General features: G+C 42.4%; 1 protein-coding gene across 1 annotated transcript; it reads left to right on the plus strand.

The window, feature by feature from the left end:
- Positions 1-12,888: 12,888 nt before the first annotated feature.
- Positions 12,889-25,160, plus strand: eda (ectodysplasin A; the record flags this gene model as incomplete). Its single annotated transcript, XM_083891761.1, has 8 exons — positions 12,889-13,218; positions 20,147-20,246; positions 22,033-22,071; positions 22,392-22,556; positions 22,900-22,934; positions 23,033-23,084; positions 23,870-24,000; positions 24,317-25,160. 8 exons carry the CDS (start codon positions 12,889-12,891, stop codon positions 24,575-24,577), a joined length of 1,113 nt encoding a protein of 370 aa, XP_083747887.1. The 3' UTR covers positions 24,578-25,160.
- Positions 25,161-25,275: the final 115 nt, after the last annotated feature.

The following is a 25,275-nucleotide window of genomic DNA, read 5'->3' on the forward strand; positions in this document are numbered from 1 at the left end:
CAAGATAAATAAAAAGGTTTTCTCCTGAACTTGATTGTAAATTGGTTTGAAATAAAGTGAAATAAAGTGGAAAAACTTCAAGGTGCATAGTTGGACTGAAGTACAGCACTGAATTAACTTTTTATCTTATGTAATTTGACCTTCCCTGACCCAGAGTGGAGAAAAATGGGGAGATAATAATTTGAAGTCTTAGCACTAACACTGATTCCAGCTCAAAAAAAAAAGAAGAAGACCAGATTCAATGAAACTCTGACAATCATTTCATGTTTGGCTGGTGCTCTAGCTGAATGGATCTGGAGGGAAAAGCAGAAGGAGGAAGAGGTATAGGAGTTTCTTTTTTTCACTGAACATTAGTCCTTGGTTCTGTCACTCAGTGCTGATACAGCCTTTCTGTTTCCTAGCAGATTCCTCTGCTATATCCTCTGAAATGCTAATATAGCAACTTAGTGTGGCAGAGTCAGCCTTATTTCTCAGCCTCACATCTTCATATCTCCTGGATGAGATCACGCTCCCTCTCTCTTTCCTTTTTGCTCTGTCCCTTCCAGATCTGTCCTCTCTTCCAGATTTGCACAAATTTGCACCACGTTAAATTCCCACTTATTTATAATATCGACAAACTCACCAGAAGGTCAGCAGTCGTGGAAATTTTGCATTTTCCTGCAAAACAAGGAAAACAAAAACAGACGCGGGGCTAAACACTACTCCACATCACAATTCACAGACAAAGTGACCTTCCTTTGTAATGTTCTGGAAGAAGCAATTTCAGTCATCTTTAACCACTTTGCACGTGGAGGAAAGCCATCATTTTAGCTGTTTTTCAAAAAAGTACTTTGACATTACTTACAGTTGGGTGCTCTCTAGATTTGAGCTGGGCGACTGCGTTCACAGATGCTACCCAAATATTCTGCTTGACGTAGATGCAAACAGGCTCTTCCCTCATGACGAATAATAAAAAAAAAATGAATGTGATGACAATTAAAAAGGCCTTGGTGTTAAAGCCCGTGCATACGGAGATCAAATATGGGAGTAATCAAAGATTCTGAAGGCACCGCTGCTGTATCTGCGCCACAGATCTGACTTGTTGAGGAACTTTCCAAATTACACTTCACATTATGATTACAGCACACCATGTCTGCACTCTATCGGATCTGCTCTCTGGTTGGCTGAGTCTTTTCCCAGTATCTATTCTAATAAGCGGCAGAGTTAATCGAGAGCATAGACCAACACAGTTTCCCCCTGAGAGCAGCCAGGCAGTGCTGCTGACTGTGGCGCTGACAGCCAGAAAGCATTAAGCACAAGGGTACTGCCGTCCAGTGCATGCGCTCAGTGAACCATGACAGTGTCATTTCTTTTAATAGGGCTTCTTTCTTTCTCTTTCTCTCTTTCCCCTCAATGATAGACTGTTTCCTCTCCCGTTCTCTCTTCTTCTCCCCCTTTCTCAATAGTTCCTTTTCTTCCCCCTTAACCATGAACACTTTCCAGCCCCCTGACCATCTTTATTTCCACCTCTCTCTTCCTATTTTTCTTGTTTAATCCTAGCTCTCGTTTGTCTATTTAAAATGCAAGACATGGGGAGGCAGTTGTTGCTTAGAACCCCAACGGCGTGTGGGGAACTCTAATTGGTTTGCTTAACCTTCAGAGCACAATGAGCAGGCTGTAATGAAGGCTCATGATTCATGGCCAGGTAATAAAGCTGAAGAGGGCCGTTTACCCAACAGCATGCACACACACACACACACACACACACACACACACACACACACACACACACACACACACACACCTTAAGATGCTGTGAGTAACACACAGCTGCATATGGGATTTAAACAACATCAGAACTGTGCTGTCAGACAAGCGTATGGTCCCTAATAAAGCCTTAAGCTATTCTACTGAGACTATTGAAAAGCATTCTTTGTTGGCAAGTGATTTTCATCAAAAACATGAAACCAACATGGCAACCAGGTGCGGGTAATTTAAATGCTGGATGCCAGGAGGGAAAAATTATCAGGGTGTGTGACAGTTGACGACATAATGCAAAGGTTTTCATGTCAGCGGCTCTGCCTGTGACACACCAGAAGTGCACAGGTTGCTCACAGGTTGTGGACACAGCGCTATTCTTTTCATGTGCCACAGCCTGAAGCCAAGCTGCATTTCACGCAGTGTGTTCTGACAACAGCTCTTTCAGTGGGACAATTTCAACATCTAAAACTATATACGAGGGCTCAGGGAAAATTGTTAGCTCCACAGGGCAACACAGAATGTGTGTGTGTGTGTGTGTGTGTGTGTGTGTGTGTGTGTGTGTGTGTGTGTTATGTGTGTCTCTGCGTGTTTGTGTTGTGCATGTTTGATGAGGTTTTTTAATGAACTGGCGGATTCCTGTTGGATATTGCTGTGTCAGGGTAAAGTCTGCCTTTTAAGGGCTTCTGAATAAGTTATGATATTTGGAGAGATAATGAGGTGGAGTGAAGGAGATGGGGGCATAAAGGAGCTGAGATGATCAGCAGAAAAGTCTTAACACAAAGTGAAAGTGGGGGATTTGAGGCCGTTTTTGAAGGTCAAGCAGATATCCCGAGCAAAGTAAGTTACTTTTTTGTCTTTGTCTGTGAAAGTTACTGAAAGTGAATGAAACTTAGGTCATAAATGCCTCTCACGCTGTTAATTACATTCACCGTTTGTTCAATTACTAATCAAGAATTAACCTTGTTGATGTAATTTAAATATATTTAGGGATACAATTACTCATAATGATGTTTTTGACCAAAGTGCAATCCAGTCACAGCCCACTTATATGAGGTAGTGTCATGTGACAGACAGCAAAGAAGGCTTCACTTCAAATGTGTGTTCCCTTCGGCCTGTGTCACCACAGACACTGTGAATCAGTGCGTGTTAATGCTCTGACACTGATTCACAGTTTTATATAGCTGCATCCAAATTGTTTCAGGGCCTGGCAGAATGAAATCTCATGAGATGGAAAAAAAAATCATTGAGGACCTCGGGGTTCGTATCAACAAAAATGTACTGATTGAATTGAATTGAAACCTGCTATTACATCTTTAAAGTAGACATATTATACCCTATTTCTCCAAGTTAACCTAGTTCCCTGGTGTCCTTATGCAGCGGTCCCCAACCACCGGGCGGCGGACCGGTACTGGTCCGTGGGTCATTTGGTGCAGGGCCGCACAGAAAGAATAAATAACTTACATTATTTCCGCTTTAATTATTATCGGGGTCTGAACAATGTTTTATTTTGAAAAATGACCAGATTCCCTCTGTTACATCTGTCTATGGCTCACTCTTGACGCATCCTGAGGGAGATCGCTGGCCAGAATGTTTGAATTACGAGAGCCACTGCAGGGATTTCTCTCTGCAAAGAAGTCACCGCTGGCAGCACATTTCAGTGATGGAGTGAGTCTCAAAACTCGCTTACTTGTGCGATGTATTCAGCCTACACACCTACACAAAAATAAGTAAATTAACTAATGGCCAAGACCGCAGACCTCACTCACTTGCACTCTTTACTCTCTCTCTCTCGCCCGCGCTCTCAGCGCATACTGATTTTGATGAACAAACAAATGCTGAGTGCCGATCAATGGTTTTGTGCAAGCAATTTAAGGTCCCGACTCTTGTTCCAAATAAGACAGGCTTCATTCAGCGATTGAAACAAATATATCAACATTAATGAAACGTTTACAGCTGTTTTGTGTATCTTATTTTGAAGGCACGTTTAGGTGTTACCATAGCGACCAGAGAGCGTTAGGGGGCCGTGACATGCTTTGGTCGAAATACCATAAGGATGAAGCACCACAGCAGTTCAATCACTCTGCCAAAACAGCCCTGTTCAGAACGCTCTGTTTTGAGTGCCTGTCTCTTTAAATGCAAATGAGACAGGAAAGTACGTCAGTGTCACTGATGCTCCGGCAGCTAACAGCAGTTAGCATTTGGAAAAGCCATCATTTGCCAACTCTAGCTGGCACATTGCCGTCATATATAAAATGTTATCCACTGGACACGTAAATCCTCTGAGGCTGGAAGTTTGTGTAGAACTCTGTGCTGCTCTGTGCAGCCAAGAAAAGAACACTTTGCGGACTTCTGCTCTTCCGGATACTATTGCCCTCGCCTGTAATCTCACATTTTAGGGACAAAGCAAAGCTCTGTGAGACAACAATTCCAGGAATGAGTCATTGTGAAGTCACCATGAGCGCGGAAGTCAACATTGCATGTTTTATCTCCTTTATAGACTGAGGCGGACCATAAAAACATTACTGAGTCATCTCTTTTCACACTTTGCCTACTCATATGGCCTCCAGAATCTGAAATATAAGAATAAGTATTAAAATAAAAAGTTGATTTTGCATAATGTGTCTCCACTTCCGTGGCAAGCTCACAAACATTGGGTTCTTCACCCTGAAGACCCTTCCCAGATATTTGAGTGTTGCCTTTGCTTAACCACACATACAAACAGTTGCAGGCCCAGATCGTTGGAGCAAGCTGTGAGGCCAAGGCTTTTGAAATAGAATCTGATGCTGTTGAACGAACGGAGGATTTTACCATGACAATAATAATTCATTTTTAGCCACACTGGTGGTTTGGCAGCATTGCAATGGTGGCCTTGTTGGTTGCGCTACTATTTTGGTGCAGACTTATCTCAACAGTCAATCGATGCTGCAAATTTAGAACCACATATTCGTGGTCCAATTTCATCCACCACCACCATCAAGTAAATGTTTTGATTCAGACAGTGAATATCAGGGAGACAAAACATGCTATCGGAATCATAAGATAATGCTAACACTGGAATGTTTGAGTAGTAAATCTAGCTACATACTGTACACTGTGGGCAGTGGGTATGTTGATTAAAATGTGTTTTAAACCATCTGACCTGCACACGTCCTTAAAAATAAGTTCCTGCAAAAGACTAAAAAGAGTATAAGACTCAAAAAGACACCAAAGAAACTCAACATGACTGTGAATAGCCTCGAAATGACTACAAAGGAATATTAAATGATACCAAGCACATCTAAAATGATCACAAAGAAATCAACAAACACGCGTAATACAACTACAATGAGACACGCTTATAATGGGTGGGGACCTTTTGCAAGTCTGTTACCATAAGCTTAATATCTCTTTATCTGACCAAGCCCTTACATGACAGCACTGCACACTAAGTTTAGATGAGGTTGTTTTCACAACTGATTGCAAAGATGTTCAAAGCTGTAAAAGCAAGACCTAGATTGTAATGACAGCTAAATATTAATATAGTAATCCCTACTCAGTGAGATTCCAACAAAGAAAAAATATCATGTCACACACTGAGATCCAGCAAATGTATTATGCGGGCAGTGGCTGTCACTGAATAGGTTCTCCACCCAGATAATTTCCCAACACAAAACACTTGGAGGTGACACACAGGCTTACAACAAGAGCTTTTGCCAAACAAAATTGTTGTTGGATGTTTTACTTTGGCATAAACCATCGCCAGGTGAGCCAGGTTTGTAGACCTGACAGTGCCGTGTTACCGATTTACTTAGGTTACTGATGCCTGGGTATCAGAGTACACATTTGTTGTCTTTGCTGCGTATTAAAGCCTCCAATGTGTGAAAGTGCTGCAGTGTTGAAACCGGTCTTTGTGTCAAAATAAGAGCGAATTCATACCTCAAAATGAATTAGCTCATTTTCGAGGGATTTAATCTGTGCCACTTCTACCGGGGCAATTTGATATGTTAGCTCTTATGATGTGCTGCAAGCAGCTTCTTTGTAAGATGTTTTCTTTCTCTCTGGTGAACATAACAGCAATTACTTTCGGTGGTTGGCCTTTTCACACCTCCCATTCACATTTTTTTGAACCTGCCCATTCAACTGTTCGGAAGACGGGAAGGATTATATAGTTTAACTACTGCAGTTTCTCAGTGAGAGTTCTCAAGTCATTCATCTTGTAGACAACAGGTGAACTCACCCCATGAGGGAGAAAAAAAAAAATATGAACACTGACCCGAGCAAACGGATATTTTTCTTCCCAGAAATAGCTGTGCTGGGAATCAGGGATCCAAGTTGAGAATAAGTGAGAGATTGAAAGAGACAGAAAAAAAGGTGGTTGACATAGTGCTCTCCTGGCAGTGTATGAAATGGACTAAGGTCACAGGGTCCAAAGTGGGAAATGGAAAACCCTGGCACATGTGAGTATTAGATTATCCTGACATGATATGGTTGAGGATTCAGTCAGAGTGACACTGCGAAAATATCATTCCCACTCAAAACCAGGAGAGAACATCAGCCAATAAAATATAAAAGACAGAGAGATAAATAAACAAAGCAGGCAGCGAAGAGAGATGAGCTGAGAGGTAGATTACCTCTGGGTTCACCTCAGGTGTGCCTCTTGATCATGCTGTTGTTCTGGCTTAGAGATTTTGATATGGGTAGTGAGTGTTTATTGAAGCTGGCAGAGGTTGTGCTCTCAGAGGTGGCAGTCTCACATGAGCAACAGAAACGAGCAGCGTGGATAACATCCAGGGAACAGAGAGGCCGTAAAACCATCATCCTGGCACATATAAAGGCTGACAACATGCATCTCACTCGTATTTCACCTCTTTATTGGAATCAGCTTCGAAGCACGTCCAAGATATACAAGTGTCTACAAGAAGTGTGTCTAAATTATCTCTCTATCAATGTTACCTGCTGTGGGGTACCGAGCAATTTGATGCCTAAAATCCCAAAGTGTAAACAATTCCTCCGATGATGAATCTGCCAGCCAAGTATGAAAAATTTGCCTCATATCTCGTGATACCTTTAATCTTTTAATTTTATTTTTCTATATGGAAGGAGCCATATATATATATATATATATACACTATACTATGATACCATATGGTTTTGCATCTAAAATTCATTGCTATTAATCTCAAACTAACTTCTCACTTATTATGTAATTGGCTCACGTGCTGGTTAATACTGGTGGCTATAATCAATATGTTTATATTATGAATGGATCCTGTGAGTATACTGTACGGGAAAGGGTCGCGCTGTGCACAAATTAACCAATAATGAACCGCTCCTCTCACTTTACGGAGCTCCACTATCCTCTTTCACGCTGTTTTGGCACAGCTAAAACTGTCTACACTCTCATTGTGTTAATTTTAGCTACGGCGTGGGACAACACAACAACAACAACACTGACTCTTGATCCATCATATTCTGTCTGTTCAAAACAAATAGTCTATTTATACTGTTATTTATGTATTATATACAGAACAGCAGATCCTCCTGCTCCGGGCACTAGTCCGGGCACATCCGGTTGCGTACATTGAACCGCAGAAGAAGAAGAACGTCCGTTGTGGAGGTGTTTCACGAGCGTCAGTGTCTTCTGACTCTGGGTCTGACTCCGGGTCAAAGTCATAAAAGGGACCGGCAGGGAGTCATGAAGCTATTTTTAAACATTGTTAAAACAATGTTTTGATAATGAGTAGCAGTGCATCCACCGTTCCAGAGGGGGGAGCTGCGCTTCTGAGAGCGGGTGTGCTGAATATGTCACTTCCGGGTACTGGCCAATCACAAGACAGTTGGGAAGCCTCTACGCTGGCTGGCCAATCACAACACACTCTGTCTTCTGGGTGTGAGAGTTGAGTCTGAAATATCGTGGCTGGGGAACAGCGTCAGAAAAGAGGATTTCTATCGGCTCGTTTACAGCAACTAGGAGGTTTTTGACCATAAAAACAAGTTAATGTATGTAAGTAGACCTCCATAACTAACATTTATGTGCAACAGGACCACTCTATGTGAGCTTTAACTAATGAACAGGCATACTGCCCAAATATGGTCAGACAGTCAGTCAGTCAGTCTTTCTATGGCTTATGTGTTTGTGTTTGTGCAATCACAGAGTCACGTCCCTGCTGTTGGTGCTACAGCGTAACATACAAGGTTACACTGATGGACTCAGGGTAAGACAAATATTACAGCCTGTTTAATAAATTGCCTCCAACAGTGAACACTCGGCACGTAACGTGAAAGTGCACATAAAGTTTAAGCCTCAGAAAGTTTTGCAGTTTCGCTTCGGCTAAGAACAATCTTATGGCGACATGCCGCATGGACTCCGGAGCTTTCACTGTGAGAATCCTGTGATTTGTATCAATTGTAAGATGAAGTTCACTGATTATAGCATACAAGCTACACAAATTATTATGACTCTGCGACCACTGTAGTGACAAACCCACAGAGAATTATCCCTGCTCCTCTCAGCTCTATGGGCCATTTTCTCATATTTCTGTTTGGGATTTATCGACCTGCAACTTCACTTTTTTTGCTCGTGCATATGAACATCATTTCTAGCATCAGCAGGCAGCATCTCTCTATGTAAAAAGTTCTAATAAACCCACAGTACACTGCTTGCCCATGACCAAATGGTATGCAGATAAAATTAATGACTTGCTAGTGAATATAATGGAGCATTTAACACACACACACACACACAGACACACACAAACACAGAGCATTATTTCCCACAGGAGACCAAAATCAGAGCGAAAAGGAGAGCGGGTATCGAACCTCCATTCATCAAGTGGACAGAAACATGACACCAAATGCTAATGCTGCTCTGTGCTTGTTGGATTTCCTATTAGGTAACTGTTCTTCATTCCAGTGTTAAAATATAATGGCATGCCAATGTTGTGTTTGCTGCGCCAAGTGGCCAAAGGGGAAAAAAAAAAAATCCATCAACACAAAACACTGAACTTTTGAAACACTTACTTTCTACCTATCTTTGGATCTTAATTGTCCCTATATATATACAAAAAGAATATGTGCATGCTATAAACTCAGTAAATGTAATCTGCAGATTGTGAAGCTAATTTTAGAAATGTAAATGTCACACAGTGTGATAGCTTTAAACCGAGTGCAGCTCCTACATTAAATTACTATTTGCACGTGATTATTAAAAGAATAATAGTAAGTTGCCATGTTTTTACTTTTGGAAATGTGCTGCTCTTTTACTTCCTGCCCAGTGAAGATCTAAAATGTAAAAAATCTGTGCCAAATTGAAAAGAAAACATTTAAGTTTACTCACTTATTTGCTGGCACCACACAGCAGTCAGCAAACAGAGAGGAAGCAGGGAGAGCGAGAACAGTAGTGCCGTGCAGAGCGGGAGATCTTGATAAGACAGACAACCACAATGAGAGTGAATTAATCATTGTTCAGGGAAATGGAAGACATGGTCCAATTTACAAGAGATTTATAGGTGGGAAATCAAATACCACAGCATATCAATTAGCCAAGGTTACACCTCCGCAATCCAACGTGAAGAAACAATGACTCCTGAGGACGTAAAGTATGGAGCGAGGAGTTTTAAAAGAATTTAATGTAACAGTAAGGACGTTATTCCGTGAGCTGTGAATCATTTTGGAAAAAAATGTATTGGCAATTGAGGTTTTGATTTGTGCTCTTGTATAAATCAAGATAGGAGAGAAGGGGGACATTGGGATTTAGCACCTCTTTAGCTGTGTCCAAGCAGCCGTCATCATCACCATCATCATCACCATCCAGCAGCTTGTTGAAGCCACAAGCCCTCAGCCCACCTCAGTTCCCCGTGGTAAAATAGAAGTGTGCCTATTCCTCCTGCAAAACTCCATCATCTGCCAGAAAAGCCTCTAAATCTTGTTATAAGCTCAGAGAGGATGGAGTGGCGCACCAGTTATAAAATGCGGCACCGAAGCCCAGCGGATATTATAAGAATTATTCCCTCTCTTTCTGATACGGACAGAATCATGACAAAACGAGTGCAGTTTAATAGATGTGGGATTTGATGTCGTGTTGTATGAAACAAGGCAGCCCGATAACGGAGGTGACTCACGACAGAAACAGATTGTGTCAGGTTTGACCTTTAGCACAGAGCCGCCTCATTTTATCTTCCCATTAAAACAAACAATAACAAATGATTTCAAATGAAATTATGGGCGAAGCATGTGCCTAACTATTGCAGCATTCCAATAATCTGCTTCTCAGAGTTAATGTGGCTGCTGCTTGAATGAAAAGCGTGGCCAACATGCTTAGGCTGAGCCCTCAGTCACAGGCCCTGTGAGGGTTACTCAGAAAGTATTTTTTTTGCTTTCTTTCTTTTCTCTCTTCTCTGAATTTCAATACCTCATTCTCCAGAAATGGAGGAATGACTTTGGCGGAGAGAAAGAAGGAGGATGGTTAATTTGAGATCAAAAGTCGACAGCGAAGCTAAATAACACTCTTGCCGAAAGAACATAAATGATATACATAAATCTAATTACTCAACAAATGCTGAGTTCAAGTTCATCAGGACACTGGTATGCAGCGTTATTGATTTATAGCTTGGCAATGCTGCCCTTCAGTGGCAGTTGCCTAGAATCGCTTTTTTTCCCCGAACATGAGTTGAAGGATTGAAAAAGAAATGTGTTGCAGAGGCAGTGAGGAAGGAATTAGCCCAGATTAAAATAAAGTAAGCTTCATGCAGAATACATTTCACTGCAATGAAACACCCTTTCCTGGTTTCGCATGAAGTAATTCTTCTCCATTATTTCCTCCAACAATAGCAAATGAAACACCAGCAATTACTCAGTATCTGTCAGTGTGAGCTCATATCATGAAAGAAAGCACCTCTGTGTGTAGGTCAGGTACACACAAAATGTCAGGTTTGGTCCCAGAGATATAAAGACAAATGTTATGTGGCACTTGCCTGAAAACTAATCTAAGCTGGCGATTCATCATTGGCCCTGAAGTTGTGGCCTACTCACTGCACTGGCTTCATCATCTCAAGCCTCAAGGACAGAGCGATCCACTGGCTCCCTCTGCTTCCATGTTTCAGAGATCAAAGTGTCGACATCTGAAAAGAACAGACGGTTGGCTCTGGATGTGGAGAGAGAAGAAACCGCAGTGCCGCATTCAATCTTGTTAAAGCATTGTCCTGAATTTTTGGTGACATAAATGTCAAACCATTCCGCGAATCGTGAGCTGAGTGACACATGTTTAGAGAATTCCGATGGTGTTGTACACAGAGCGGCGATGACCTCACCGTGACACTGACTTTCTCCTAGGACTGTTATCATGCTGTTGAGAACCAACATGCTCCAGATGCAAAAAATGTGACATGTCGTCTGTTTGAGAATATCATTTACAATACTCTACCACTCTTTGATTATACGATGACATCATCGACCACTTGACCCGTTCAACAATAACAGTGGGCAGCATTTACTGCCGGGGGGGGGGGGGGGGGGGGGGGATTTGAATCAATTCTTCACGCAGGACCGCTGCTCTGCGTGCCAGCCGCACAGCAACAACACACAGCACCAAACACAGCACGCCCATGATGAATGATGGCATGTCGAAAAGCCTAAAACATATAAACAGAACACTGTGTTACACAAGTGACCATGACTTCACACTCATGTAGCAGAATGTAAATCATCGCAGAAGGGCATGAAATAATCACACACAACACGACACCCAACAGCGTTGTACATTATAGTACAGTTACAACATGGTAATAGATTTATTAAAGAGAGCTCTTATTTCAGCTTGGTAATAACAATGGCAATAGGGTTGAAGTAAGGACATAATATTAGTAGTATAAGTACAAGTGCAATAACACTCATTCAAAATGTGCTAAAAGGTAAAAGTCAACCTCCCCTATGTATCCCATTGTTATTGCCAGGCATTACTTGCTGTTTACTGTACAAATAAGATGGTATTACCAGGATAGTATTACCCTTTAACAAAATAATAACTATATTTTTGCTGTAGTGCAGTCAAAGCACCCCTTAAAGGCTCAACATTAACTACTGTTTTGAAATTAAAATCACATTACGCGCAATATTTGGATTAATCGCAAAAGAGCATCAAAGTAGCAGAGCACTACATTTAGTTCACCTATTCCAATGATTTCCCAACAAATGTATCACTAATAATGTGTATAATAGATGCAGCTGGGGGCGTGTGCAGTAATCTTATTCTTTGTTTTCGTCTTCTAATTTAATGCTGACTTTATTTACTGGGCAGATACATCACAGTATGATTACTCGCAACTTGAACCCTCGAACGTCATGTTCTCTCCGTCTGTCTTGATTTCCTGCACCGTCACATGTATGTCAGCCGGTCATGATGTTGCTCTCAATATTTTTAGACAGATGGGGCCCAAAAAGAAGTGCAGCTGTGAGGCCCCTTGTGACCCCTGATTGGGTTTGGGCCTGCTGTACCATCATGTTCTGCTTCTTTCATTTTGGATGGTGGATCACAGATTATAACCTGCCCCACTTGTTCAAAGTCACCAAATCTGTCTTCGTTCAATGGGAAACATTCATCAGCGTCTGAAAGTTCAAAACCTGAGCCTCCAAACTAAAACACATTCTCTCTCCATCGTCCTTGATTTCCTCTGCTCTGTTTCGGTCGGGCAGAGTGTAGCTCAGCCAAATAATTCTGTTGTCCTCAATGTTTTTCGACAGATGGGGCAAATAAATAAATAAATAAATAAATAAGTGAGCTGAGCCCCCTCGTGGCTGCAGGACTCTCTCCCAGCATCCTCTCATGATCAACACCAGCTCACACACAGGCTGCTGCTGCCGCAGCAGCGCGCTCTGTCCGTTAGGTGTCGCTCACCTCCCGCCTCCTGGTGCACCATCCAGCAGCAGCCTCCTCTCAGCGCCAACCTCTGGCCCGGGCCGCCTGGGCTCGTTATTTGTCACGGGCCAATCACAGAGGAGGTGGGCGGACCTCCGGTTGTTACTACAGATACTGGAAGAAGTTTGCGACCGCTGACCTGCTGCTGCTGCCGCCGCTGCCGCTGCCACACTCATGACTCTCCACGTTAATGAATAGCCGCGGGAAACGCAGCGTGCCGATTATGCCGAGATAAAAGAGCGCCTGGCCCGACAACGATGGCATGCGACGGTTCACCCGCAGAGGATTTCCCGCACAAAGTGATGCCCGGAGCGGCTCCGTGCACGTGCAACAAGAAGTGCAGGAGTCGGAGCGGCAGCGTCGTGTTCCTGGGATTATTCCTGCTGTCGCTCTCCCTTCACGCTGTCACCCTCGTCTGTTACCTGGATCTGCGCTCCGAGGTCAAAAGGGAAATAATCCACCAGAAGCGGGACTCCATGTTGACACTTGCGGGGAGTGACCCGGCTGATGACCCGACGCCGGTGCTCTCCCCGCCGGGACACCCGCGACCGGACTCCGGCTACAGAGGAGGAGGAGAGGGTAATGAGGTAAAAAAAAAAAACATCCCTCAATTATTAAAAATAAATGAATAATAAGTTCCTCTTTAGCAACAACATTGTTTTCATTCCTCACACAGAGGCAAGTCGAGCTCACTTTGTGTTCATGTGCGTTGAGTCCTGCCGCTGCTGCTCCTCCAGTATCACGGGTGTCAGGTTCTGTGTCTGAGCTCTGTCATGGCATGTTTCTGGGCAACTTATTTTACAGTAGCTTGTCACGAAGTTTGTGCCCGGCCAGGTATTATTCCTGTGAAAAGAGTGCGTGATACAGTCTCTTGAAGGGGGGGGGAAGAAGATGAAGAAGAAGAAGGATGCACAAAGGTATAAACTTTGTCACCTGGCCAAGGTTGAGGTAAACACATCCGGGATGTGGATGTGGAGGAGGTCCAAATGTAACCTTCATACAATAAGAAACTGCTGTTTTATTCCACAGTGAAGTCATCAGAATAAAAATGTGTTTTAATACCTAGCAGATTTTATTAGGGATGGCTCCATGCCACCTTTTTTGTGTACGATACTATACCGATATCACAACCTGATATTCTGCAGAGTGATGTCTTTTTACCTCTTTTACACAACTAGACATGTGTGCTGATATATTTACAACCAGCCTTTTAAACTAAATATGATGCTCCGACTGTGTCTTGTCATTTGCAACTCGCATACTGGTCACATGACAGTGGCGGACGACATCTCTCTTTACAGCAGATAACCTGTGTTTTTGAAGCATTTATGTCATATGTTGGGTTTACGGGACAAATCAGCCTTTCCTTGTCCTTGGATCATCCTTCCTTTTCCCCCCTTGATACCTGATCCAGTGTTTTTTTTTTTTTGGCCAATATCGGACCTGTATTGGGTGTTGTTTCAGCTCACGGCTAGGTTGTGACATAACCAGAAATTTGATTTGGTCAAACACGGCAACAAAGAGTAAAGAAAGTCAAATGTATTATTTTAGCTTAGAAATAAGAGAAGAAACTTATGCTGTATGAAAAAATAGTAGTAGTTTCAGGTGGTGTGCGTTAATGTAATGCAAAATGTCCATGACGGGGTCATTTACCTGCACAATGACTTTATTTATCTACCCCCGCTCCTTTAATCAAACTTCATTTAACCCAGAACGCCTCGTTTTCAGAGGTGGGCGCTCAGAGGCTCGGCCGCCCAGCTGGATTCACGCAGAGCCGGGTCAGTCAGAGTGCTGGAGCAGGTGGACGGAAAATTAACTGGATCACTAGCAGGTGCAAAGCCCAAGGGCTAATGTAAATTCATCAGGACTTAGATGGGGCAGTTGGTACTTGGAGCAGAGCCAGCCTCGTCTCACATGTGTTTTCCTTTTTGGCAGCAGCAGGCTGATTGAATTTTCACTGTGTTGTCTGTGGCTTTGGCAACAGCAACCATCCCCACACGCACACACATACACATCACCACCGCACACTCCCTAATTTGATCAGTACAAAGGTATTACTGAAGTGAAGCTCGCTCAGCTTTGCGCACTGTGTCATGTGTCACCGGTTGTGTAAGGGACACGATGATCCGCAGCATGTGTTGGGGCATTGGCTGAACTTGAACTTGTGGGGAAGCATCACCATCTTTAGTCACTTAAAGGAATTCAAGTTATTTGGGATGGACGCATTTGTTTCTCTGTAGGAAAGAGTTGCGAGATCCCTCACCAGTATTGGGGTTTGTAACATTTTCCTTTCATTTATTTTCCTTTCACAAGTGGGAAGCTCAGCCTTTTCATTTGGCCCTGAGTGTGTCCTTTGCGAAGCTTATTTTAGAGAGTAGTGGTTTCCCTGGTTAGACCTGAGTGAGATGAGCCTGGTATTTAACCCAGATGGTGACTCTTCATGAGGTGAAAGACTGTAGCCTGGCTGTAAATATTTAACAGTGCTGTGATGCTGTCCTTACCAGATGTCTGCATTAAACAACTCTGATTACACATCCCGCAGTTTACATAGTTGGAGAAACGGGAGCATGTGGCATTTGGACGCAGAGGCAGCACTTGTTAGCTTTTCAGGCATTTTCCTTTGAAGAGTCCCTTTTGTAGAGCTAAAAATTGTTTATTGGATTTTTCACACAACTCCTCATCAAAGGCACATCAGCAGCGTGAGTGATATTTGATGTGATGTGCAGGCTTACAGACAAGTGTAACAGAGCGTGAAAAAAAACAAAGAATAGCAGCGAAATCAGCGAGGTATCGCGAGCAATATGCAAACCAGACGCATCTGACATGATGATAGCGTATAAGTCTTGTCATAATATTAGTGTGTTACTTGTGTTCAAATGGACTCGATCCACTTTGTGGTCGAGCTTTGAAACAATGGCCTTGCACACCACATTTAGTGCTTGTCAGATAGTTCTCAACTGTATTGATTAACAGCTTTGTGAGTCAAAACAGAAGGGAAATGTAACTTTTGATCAGCTGAGATCACGTTATTATGGTGGATGAAGTTTCTTTATTCGTCGAAAGGCCTTTTGGGATTCGGGATTCAAGTTGTTTATTCTAAGAAGTTCTGTTTTTATTGCGAAAACAAATTCATTTTAAATTTTTAGTCTTGTACTTCAGCCACCTCTGGCTACTTATTTTACAGTCTTTCAGCGTAGGCCTGGCATGTTGCAGTGGACACATGCCGAATCTGAAGAAAATCACTGTGGCTAAAAGTCTCCAGAGAATAAATCCATGCTGTATGAGCTATAATAACATAATTATTTAATCAATCAAAATATCCCTGTGAACAGAAGTGTGGCAACTTCTAACTGAGTTTAAAGAGTGTTGTGAGCCCAATAAATGAAATAAGACAAAACAGAAAATCCTTTCAAATCAAATTTGTCACAATATAACACTATTTGAGCGTAACCGTATCTGACAGAATGTCTATAAAACTTGATTTTATCTGTTTCCACAGATGTAAGACCAGACGTATTTCTGTTCTTCTTCTGTTATGGTAACTGGCACTTGAAAGCTTTATAGACCTTCAGATATTTTGCCAGCAGTCAAACTGTTAAAGGCAAATACATAATAAAAACATCAGAATAAATAGTAAAAATCGTAACATCTTTTTGTTGGGCAAATTCACTCGTTTCTGTCAAGCACTTAAAACGTTGCGCACCACTTAACTTCTCACACGTTTTCTGATCCCTGTAGTTGCTTCTTAATGAGAGAAGATAATCTGGTCATTTATGATCTGGATCTGGGAAGTGAACAAACACTCGTCCCTTCAACAGTTGGGTATGCCCTTGAGCAAGGCAGTAAATCCCAGCTGTCCAGCAGATTCTGCACAGTTCCCAACAGTAAAATATCCCCCCGCCACATGTGTGTGTGTGTGTGTGTGTGTTGCTCTTAAGTGCGAGGCACGAGTGCGATGCAGGGCATGACTAAGTGTCACTCACAGTCGGTCGACCACAGCAAGTAAAACATAATAAAATTCAATCCACCGATTTGTGTTAGCTTGGTTAGCGTCTCATACTCAAGTCTAGAATTTTTCTTATAACCATTATATGAAATAATTTCCCCCCTCTGATGTATGCCTTCAAAGTCCCACAAAGAACAGATGCTGAAACATCTGGAGTCTACTTAGCGGCTATTAAAAAAGTCAGTTTGATGGGACACAAAGTCCTCAGCAGCATACATGCTCTGGAGTGGTGGGGTGGGCTGTCACCCACATCTACTTTAATTGTGACCAGTGCATGATTAGTTAAAACAAGCAGTATCATGTGTACTGATGGAGCAGGCCTACATGTCGGGGATTAATCAGTGCGGACACCAGTGCCATAAAAGCACTAGGCAGAGAGGAGGTAGAGAGAGATCTGAGATATGAGGCCACAAACTTCTCTGTATAAGAATAGTCTTGACAGACAGAAGTAGACGCCCAGTACAGATTAAGTCCAGAGTCAGAAACTCTTCTACCAAAATAATAAATTCTCAAGGCATTCGTGGCATTCAGCTCGGCATCACTTTGCCAGCAAGTGTTGCAAGAGCCTGAAATGCGTCTGGCTGTTGACAGGCAACATTTCCCTTAGGTTGAGTTCCACAGCTTTTTAGATGGTAATCTATGGATCCCGTTTATTAAATTAGCCCCAGCAATGTTTTAAAATATGTGGCCTTCCAAAGAGCAGTTTTAGAAATTGGCCAAGGCTCAGACACTCCTTGTGGTGATATTTAAGAGGAAAATGCACTGCCATTGTTGCATCCAGGAGGGTGAATCACTGCAGTATTGTGAGCCTCCAGTTCACCAAAAAAAAAAGGTATGCATGCCTTTTAAATTAGTAATGCCTGTACAGCAGTATAGGGATTACTAATGATGGGCACCCAGTATTAATCTGGCACCCTCAGCCACCAGACCTCAGTGTTGCCTATTCAACTTTTGTAACCTCACATTCTCCACCGCAGTTTAGTGACTGAATCTTGGACGAGCAGGGGGAATTAAAGGCGTTACTGCTGTAACCACAAATGTCTGTATTTGTGGAGAAAATATAGAAGGAGTTTGAAGAACTTGACAGCTTGATGGTTTCAAAGAAGAAAAAAAAAATACATAAGCCAAAACATTTTATTACCATAGTCAGCTAGAAATGTTATAAATGTCAAGGAGTTCAAGTGCAGAAGTGCAATCCAGAGTTATTTTTACAGTGTTAATGGAGCAATAAGAAATCTTCTGATCAGAAAATAACACATCCCTGAGGTAACTGAATTTTAGTCATATCCTTTACAGAGCAACGGGGAATCAGGTCCTCTGAGCATAACAGCACCCCCCCACACACTCACACACACACACACACACACCGACTTTGAAGATTTGAGAGCCCTCTAATTAATAGCATTTTCCCCTTGTCCTGAAAAGAATGGTTTACTCAATAGTTGGCACTTGGCATACATACCAACACGTGGTCATCCTGATTTACTGTAACTCTGCGTGCCTTTGAAGGGCATGGATGTTGTAAATGTTTTAATGGAGCAAAATGAAACAAACAATGGCACAAAAACCATTTCTCATAGCTGTATAATGGAGCACTTTTTATTTATATCTTCGTTGCCGTCATCTGAACACCAGCCGCACCGGTTTGGTAGTAGCCTTGCAGACGGCTTGTTTGTTTTCTGTCGTTCTGCTGGAGCTTAATCTCGGCCCAGAAATTGGCTGTTGAATCATGTTTGGCTGTCAGAACAGACGAAAGTGTAATGCCATATGCCTGAACACACACCCAGAATGCTTTGAGAGGTAAAAGCCCCCTGTATGCCAACAGCTGGAGAGGAGATGTGGAGACACCTGCGCACCAAATGAACAGCCAAAGTCGCTCCTTGTGGCTGGAACATCTGGAGGTCTGTGTGTCGATAAAGCGTTCCAACACATACTCCTCTATCGGGCTGGAATTCCCTTGCCTTTAAGGTCAGACATGGCTGGCAGCTGGTCAGGGATGTACATTTTAACTACTATGAGCTTGCCCAACACAGCTAGTGGTGGGTGTTTGACATGAAACAGCCCATCCTTCACTGCAGGAGGGAGTTCCCACATCTGAGACAAGGTATACAAGAAACCCGAAACATAACTTTTCTTGTCTGTCTTCTCATAGTCTTTCAGTGGCTCTGCTTCTAAACCGCACAAAGAGGCAGTGGGAGTTCACGCTGCTTTCACGGGAAGGAGATTCTCGCTGGCGGCGCAGTTTAACAACTATGTTTACTCGAGCGTCACAGATGGAAACATGGAATATGTCATCTTGAATCCCCAACTGGGATAAACCCCCAAGGAGAAAGAGAGGTCAAAGTGTCTGTCAGTAAGCGTGTCAAATTCACTCAAAGCTGTAAAAACTGAACGATAAATGGCTCTTACAACCCCGTTATTTATTATTATCTTTTGATCCATGTTAAGGTGCTGCACGTGTCACTGCTTTGGAAATGTCAGTTCTACAAACTCCAAGCAGATGTCCAGGACAATACAAGCTGTCTTGTCGTGTCCTCATCCATTAAGAGCCTTCATATCTCATACTCTTACCATTATTTATGCTGACAACCCAAAGTGTGACCAAAAGCAATCTTGTATATTACGAGGCTCGACGAAAGGACGGTTTTGGGTGGTCGCGTTGTGTTTTCCAGGGCCGGCTCGCTTTGTCCATCCACCTCTGGGGATCTTCCAAAGACGTGATCTCAAAGTGACTGTTCTAGTAGAAAGCAACTTTGAATAATCTGCATCTTAAAAGGTCTTAAATCCTTCCTTGAGAGTGCTACAGTCAGGTCAGTACGTCCTACAGAGTTCATGTGAATGTAGGTCAACGAGAACCAGTCGCATAAGAACACAGGCATGCAGTTTGTCCCACCACTCGTTGGCCCATGGGAACACCCCACAACTCTGTTGCTTTTCCTTCACTTTTCCTGCCTTCAGCGTTGAACTCAGACCAGCTCCATCAGATCCTTTTCTTTGACTCTGTTGTTTTAGCACATTCATGCTACCTCTGAATAGGGTTGGAACCAGGTGCCCCGTGAATGGGTTTTGCTCTCAAATTAACCACAATTCAAGCCCTCCCTTTGTATAAAAAGGTGAATTTTAGAGCAGCAGTGGCCAGGTGACTGTCTCAAACAGCAGAAACGCAGACAAAAGTGACTTGGGTTACAGGATGAGTTACAGCCCCGATGGGGCAGACAATGACTTGGCCACGAATGAATGCGCCGCTTGACGATGTCTCAAATCCTTTCAAATGCCTCAAGTTGTGTCTGTGCAAACAATATATACCTCAAGAATAGAGAGGCCACTTGTAAACATGGTCTCAGGAACTTGTATCACTTTTGTTTGCCTCGTGGACCTAGTGTAAGGTGGTCTCGGCTGGTATTAATATACCGAGGAGAGTCTCTGTGTTCAAAATGAATAATCACTCTTGAATTTCCTGCTACGGCTATTTTCCATGCTCATTTATATCTGGGGTTTTGTTTCACCAGGAGAGGATACTGCACAGAAATAGTGACTTCCGTGCCACTGAGGATAACAGGGGCATAACTCAGCGATCGAAAAGGAGTCCCGGCAAGCAGCCAGAGACAGGTATGAGGTTTTTTGTTTTGGATTCACCCTCATGTTTATCATTTCATGCAGTGACATTTGCCTATACTTTAGCTTTATTGCCTCCCCATCTATATATTTTAGGCTGTAAAGTGCATTAAATGCCTGCAGCAGATTTACTGTCTGGTGCGCGATCTGTATCAGTCTGTTTTCTTGTCATGACCTGGTCAATCTTTTGGATCACAGTTTTTACAACTCTTGCTTTAAGTGGATTCAGGACAATGTAAATAACAGGCCGATGTTGTGCTTCAGGCTGTTAAATTTTGAAAACAGTTTGTTAATGGGTTCTCACTTTTCCGTCAAATTGATTTTTTACTGCTCTGTTCTTATTTTACAAAGCAGCTCCACCACATTATGTTGTTGAGTTTATAGAGCAACAGATTAAATGGAATGGGATTGATTATTACTTGGATAGCCAAGGAGTTTTGGGAGGGTTTCTCCGATTTGAAACAGACAGCCAAGCCTGTGTTAATTTCCCTCACGTCAAAATAATGTCAGGTCCCCAAAATATCTTTAGTATCTTAGCAGGTTAAGTTCTTCGGAAGTCCTGATGTGTTATCAGTGGTGCCGTAACCGTCAGAAATGTAATCTAAATAAAACATGAACACTTGTGGGAACATGTAGTAAATGAAGAAAACCAGGTCGATGTTTGGGTTATCATCCTAAATCTTCATGGCTTTCATTTAATCCACTGAAGTGGTTTATGATTATCAATAGCTCAGCAGAAAACTACATGGGCAATATATTTGAAATTGCTTTTGTAGTTTTTTTTTTTTTGTTGTTGTTGAGAATGTGAGCTATGCAAATAAAAAGCAAAGCCTTTGAAGTTTCATGTCTGAGTGCAACAAGTGCAGCATGATCACAAGGCATTCCAATGTCTGTGGCGTGACACTGAATACTTGGGGGGGAAGTTTAGTAATTGTGTTTAAATTAGAAGAAAAAACTCACCTTTGAGACTTTCTACATAAATCAGTAAAGTCCCGAGCCTCTAAACACTAATCATTCCCAGGTCTCTCTTCTGCTCTCAGCGCACAGACAAAGGCTTTTGTAATCTCAGCCTTAGATGTGTGTGTGTGCGGTGTGTGTGTGTGTGTTTGTGTGCGCGCGTTCTGCACTCCTAACGGGCACCAGATTCCAGATAGGGCTGCTCGTTAAGAGAAATCTATGCGGATGCATCCAGTCATTTAGCCAGAGGAGAAACGCTGGCCATATGTTTGAGGGGGACTCAAACTGTGAGGTTTTAAGGTTAAATGGCCTTTGTAGTTGTAATGACATGGTAAACACAAGAACAGCGAGACGGCATTTTGAAAAGGATTCTTCAGCTGCACACAGAGAACACACGCAGCACAACACCAAGTGCATTTCATCTTTCAAGCGCTGACATATAATAGATGCCCCACCAACACCCATGCACACACACGTACACACACACACACACTTTCATCTGCGTTCTCCATCTGGGCTTAATTCAAAGAAAAGGATTTTGGCAGGATAAAGTATCTCTCTAATGATCTTCTCCAGTTCCACTGCCTGTGAATGCTTAAGGCACTTGTTCATACAGAGGAGGTGAAACCACACTTACAAATTACTACACTAGAAGATACCACAGACTGACATACCTCCAATCCAGTGTACAGCGCTCAACATCATGAATCTGTTATTTTAGCCCACTTAAGGATACCTATACAGAATAAGCTGGCTATGTGAGATGTAATTGTTCAGCAGACCACTTCAAGCCCACTCACTGTTGTTGTTTTTTTCTTTACAGAATCAACGGGAAAGGGAAAAAGGAGGGAGAGGAATAAAGGTGATTTAAAGTTCTGCTTAAATTTCTGTAACACTGCTACCTGCCATCTTCTTTCTAAATGTTTTTCTTGACATCATCCAACATTCAAAGAGTGAATGACAGGCTTTCAATATCTGACTCTGTCTTCCATGAAAGAATTCACATTATTCTTGTCTCCTGCTCCATTTCATATCAAAATTTACAATCTGCATCAGATGCTGTACAGATTGTAAATCCCATGGAGGCGTATTTGTGATTTTGAGCTGCATAAAATGATTAAAAGGTAAACCTGCTCATTGTTTTAGTTTGCCAACCATTTTGGTTTTTGTTTTTCTCTACAGGAAAGAAAAGGCCGGGGCCTCCTGGTCCCCCTGGTCCCCCTGGTCCCCCGGGCCCTCCGGGAATCCCTGGAATACCCGGTATTCCAGGAAGCATTGGTGTGGGGCCTGCAGGACCCCCTGGACCTCCAGGGCCACAGGGACCTCCAGGCGCTCAAGGTCCAGCAGGTATAAAAATGTAAAATATAAATGACACAATAACGTGCTGAGATAGTAAAGACTCGCAGCCAGAGATCTTGAAAACACCCACAAGTTGAGAGATTTGTTCTTAGATTACAGTAATTTCCTGCACGTAGACACATTCCCACACTAGAAGGCGGCTCAGGTTGTCAAAATCGATGAACTCATTGTCTGCACAGTGAGAGTTTCAGATGCGGTATGTCTAACATTGTGTGAGATCGTAGTGCTCTGTCTTCAAGCTATGTCAGTGTTTGTTTTGTTTTAATCTTCATCTCTCCTTTGTTTCTCAGACTCTATTTTCAACGTCTCTCTTTTGCTCTTATTGTTGCAGGGGTTCTCGATAAAACAAAAGCAAAGGACTTCCAGGTACTTGAATTCAATTTCTGAAAGATTTGTTCTCCTGTTCTACTGTGTGTTCCAACCCTAACCCCAACCTTTAGTCACCCGAGACCTTTGTTTTTCAGCCTGCAGTGGTTCATTTGCAAGGGCAGGAAACAACCATCCAAGTGAGAGAAGGTGGGTCTTGTGTGTGTGCACTGTTGTGGTTACACCTCTGTGGTTCAGACAAAATATTAAACACGCTTTTATTCTCTGTCGGCACCATTTGTCAGAGTCTTGGATCTGCGGCTTAACTAAAACACTTGCCTGCTACGCCTCAACGCTGTTGATTGGTTGATTTTAAAAATCCTTACTCTGGAGATTCAATGTGTTAGATATTGTTATTCTTTATTTGATGGCCTCATGGAACATTAATGCAGTCACCTACAGAACCAAAGACTTGTTTGGTTCATTGGGCTAAATGTCACTATCAATATGTATTTAAAGATTATGTAAGATTACAGTAAGACTAATGTAATCCTATAGCTATTAAAGGATTAGCAAACAATTCTGATCTTATTTTACAAGTCAGATCTGCGTTTAAGCTGCCGTGTGTTGATGTTATTATTTTGCCGCTGTTTGGTCTTTTTGAACAGAAACAAAGTAACTCTATTTGAATGCTATGTCCTACGAAAATAGTCTCTGTCGAGCAAAACTATCAGACCTGAACGAGGGAGCGTTTGTGTGAGTCAATTTGACAATGTTTTAAATGTAATAGCTATTTGCTAATATTTAAACATTATGCACTACAGTTTTAATTCAAAAGCATAATCCAAGCATGCCAGGAGATTCAGGTTATGCAGTCAAAACATCATTAGGTTTACACGTTCTGTAAATGCTAAGCTCTGGTTGTGGGCCAACTTTGGTGAGAGCTGTCTATACTGACTGTTTGCTTCTTGTTTGTTTGTATTTTTTTTCTATAGATCTGTCAGAAGGAATCCTTAGGAACTGGAAGATGGTGTCCATCCACCACCGGGTCTTTAAAATGCACCCTCGCTCCGGAGAGCTTGAGGTGCTGTTGGACGGTGTCTACTTCATATATAGTCAGGTAGAAGTGAGTACGGTCCTTGACGTAACTCTTAAAATTTACAGCTCAGAGTCAGAAGAACTGGCAGATGTTTTGCAGTTAAGCTTAAAAACCTGCCTGCTTTACTTATCTGTACTTGTTTTTTGAGTTATGAGACATTTTTATATTTCACTCCCCCAGTGGCTAAATGTAAAGCTCTATAACTCAAACCATTGTTGGCAACTCTTATATTTTAGCTGTTTCATCTTTAAATTAGCTCTCAAATGTTTCTGTTGACTCATTTTGTCCATGTGTCTCAGTCCTTTGTGATTTATTGTATTATTTTTTTTTGTCACTTCACTAGGTGTACTACCTCAACTTCACCGATATTGCCAGCTATGAGGTGATGGTGGACTCCAACCCGTTCCTCCGCTGCACCTGCAGCATCGAGACGGGTCAGCGCAAGTTCAACACCTGCTACACGGCTGGGGTGAGCCTGCTGCGCGCTGGCCAGAGGATCTCCATTCGTATAGTATATGAGGACACACTCATCAGTATGACCAATCACACCACCTTCCTGGGAAGTGTCAGACTTGGAGAGGCTCCATCTGCTGGACATAACTAATAACTACACAGCCACCAGGCCTCTGCAGAAAATGACAAAAGTTGCTCGAATGAGTTCACAATCACACGGGTTTTCTCATCCTGCCTGATCTGGGATTCATGAATCGATAAGATATTTAAGGAGCAACTTCTTGTCCCAAGTGCTGCCCCTGTTAAAGGGATACTTCGATCCTCCAGGCTGATAAGGTTGAGGAAGCCTCTGAGTGAAAAGGAACAATATACTGTTATGCTGCCCATCAGATTGATTCTGTGCAAAGAGATCAGCCTGGATGAGCCAGGCGTCCTCATCAGACAAAAGGTTTATATTTATAGTTACTATCGTGTCCAAACAGATGGACAGCATCTCTCTGTATAACAATGATTGACACTGCGCTGACAGATACTTAAAGTTTATAAAATGTCAAAGTGCTGTTGAATGTGGATCTTGTATCTCCCAAAACAAAAAACACCAGTTTTTGAAATGTTTTATTTGCAGATTGTATACTTGGCCTTTTTTTAATTAACTTAATTGTATTAATGGTTGTATGTGAGTGGTTTTGACAGAGGGTTTAAAGCGCCAAAGGCTGCTGGGTTATAGGAATAATTAAAAGACCATATAAATGTTCAAAGTATAAAGGTACCAGTGCAAAGCTGAGAAAACCCATTTAAACGGGAGTTATTAGGTAGTCACAGAGCAACAGCACTATATATTTTGCGCAC

This window comes from Microchirus variegatus (assembly GCF_963457635.1).
Source record: "Microchirus variegatus genome assembly, chromosome: 6".
In the NCBI taxonomy this organism is placed as follows: Eukaryota; Metazoa; Chordata; class Actinopteri; order Pleuronectiformes; family Soleidae; genus Microchirus; species Microchirus variegatus.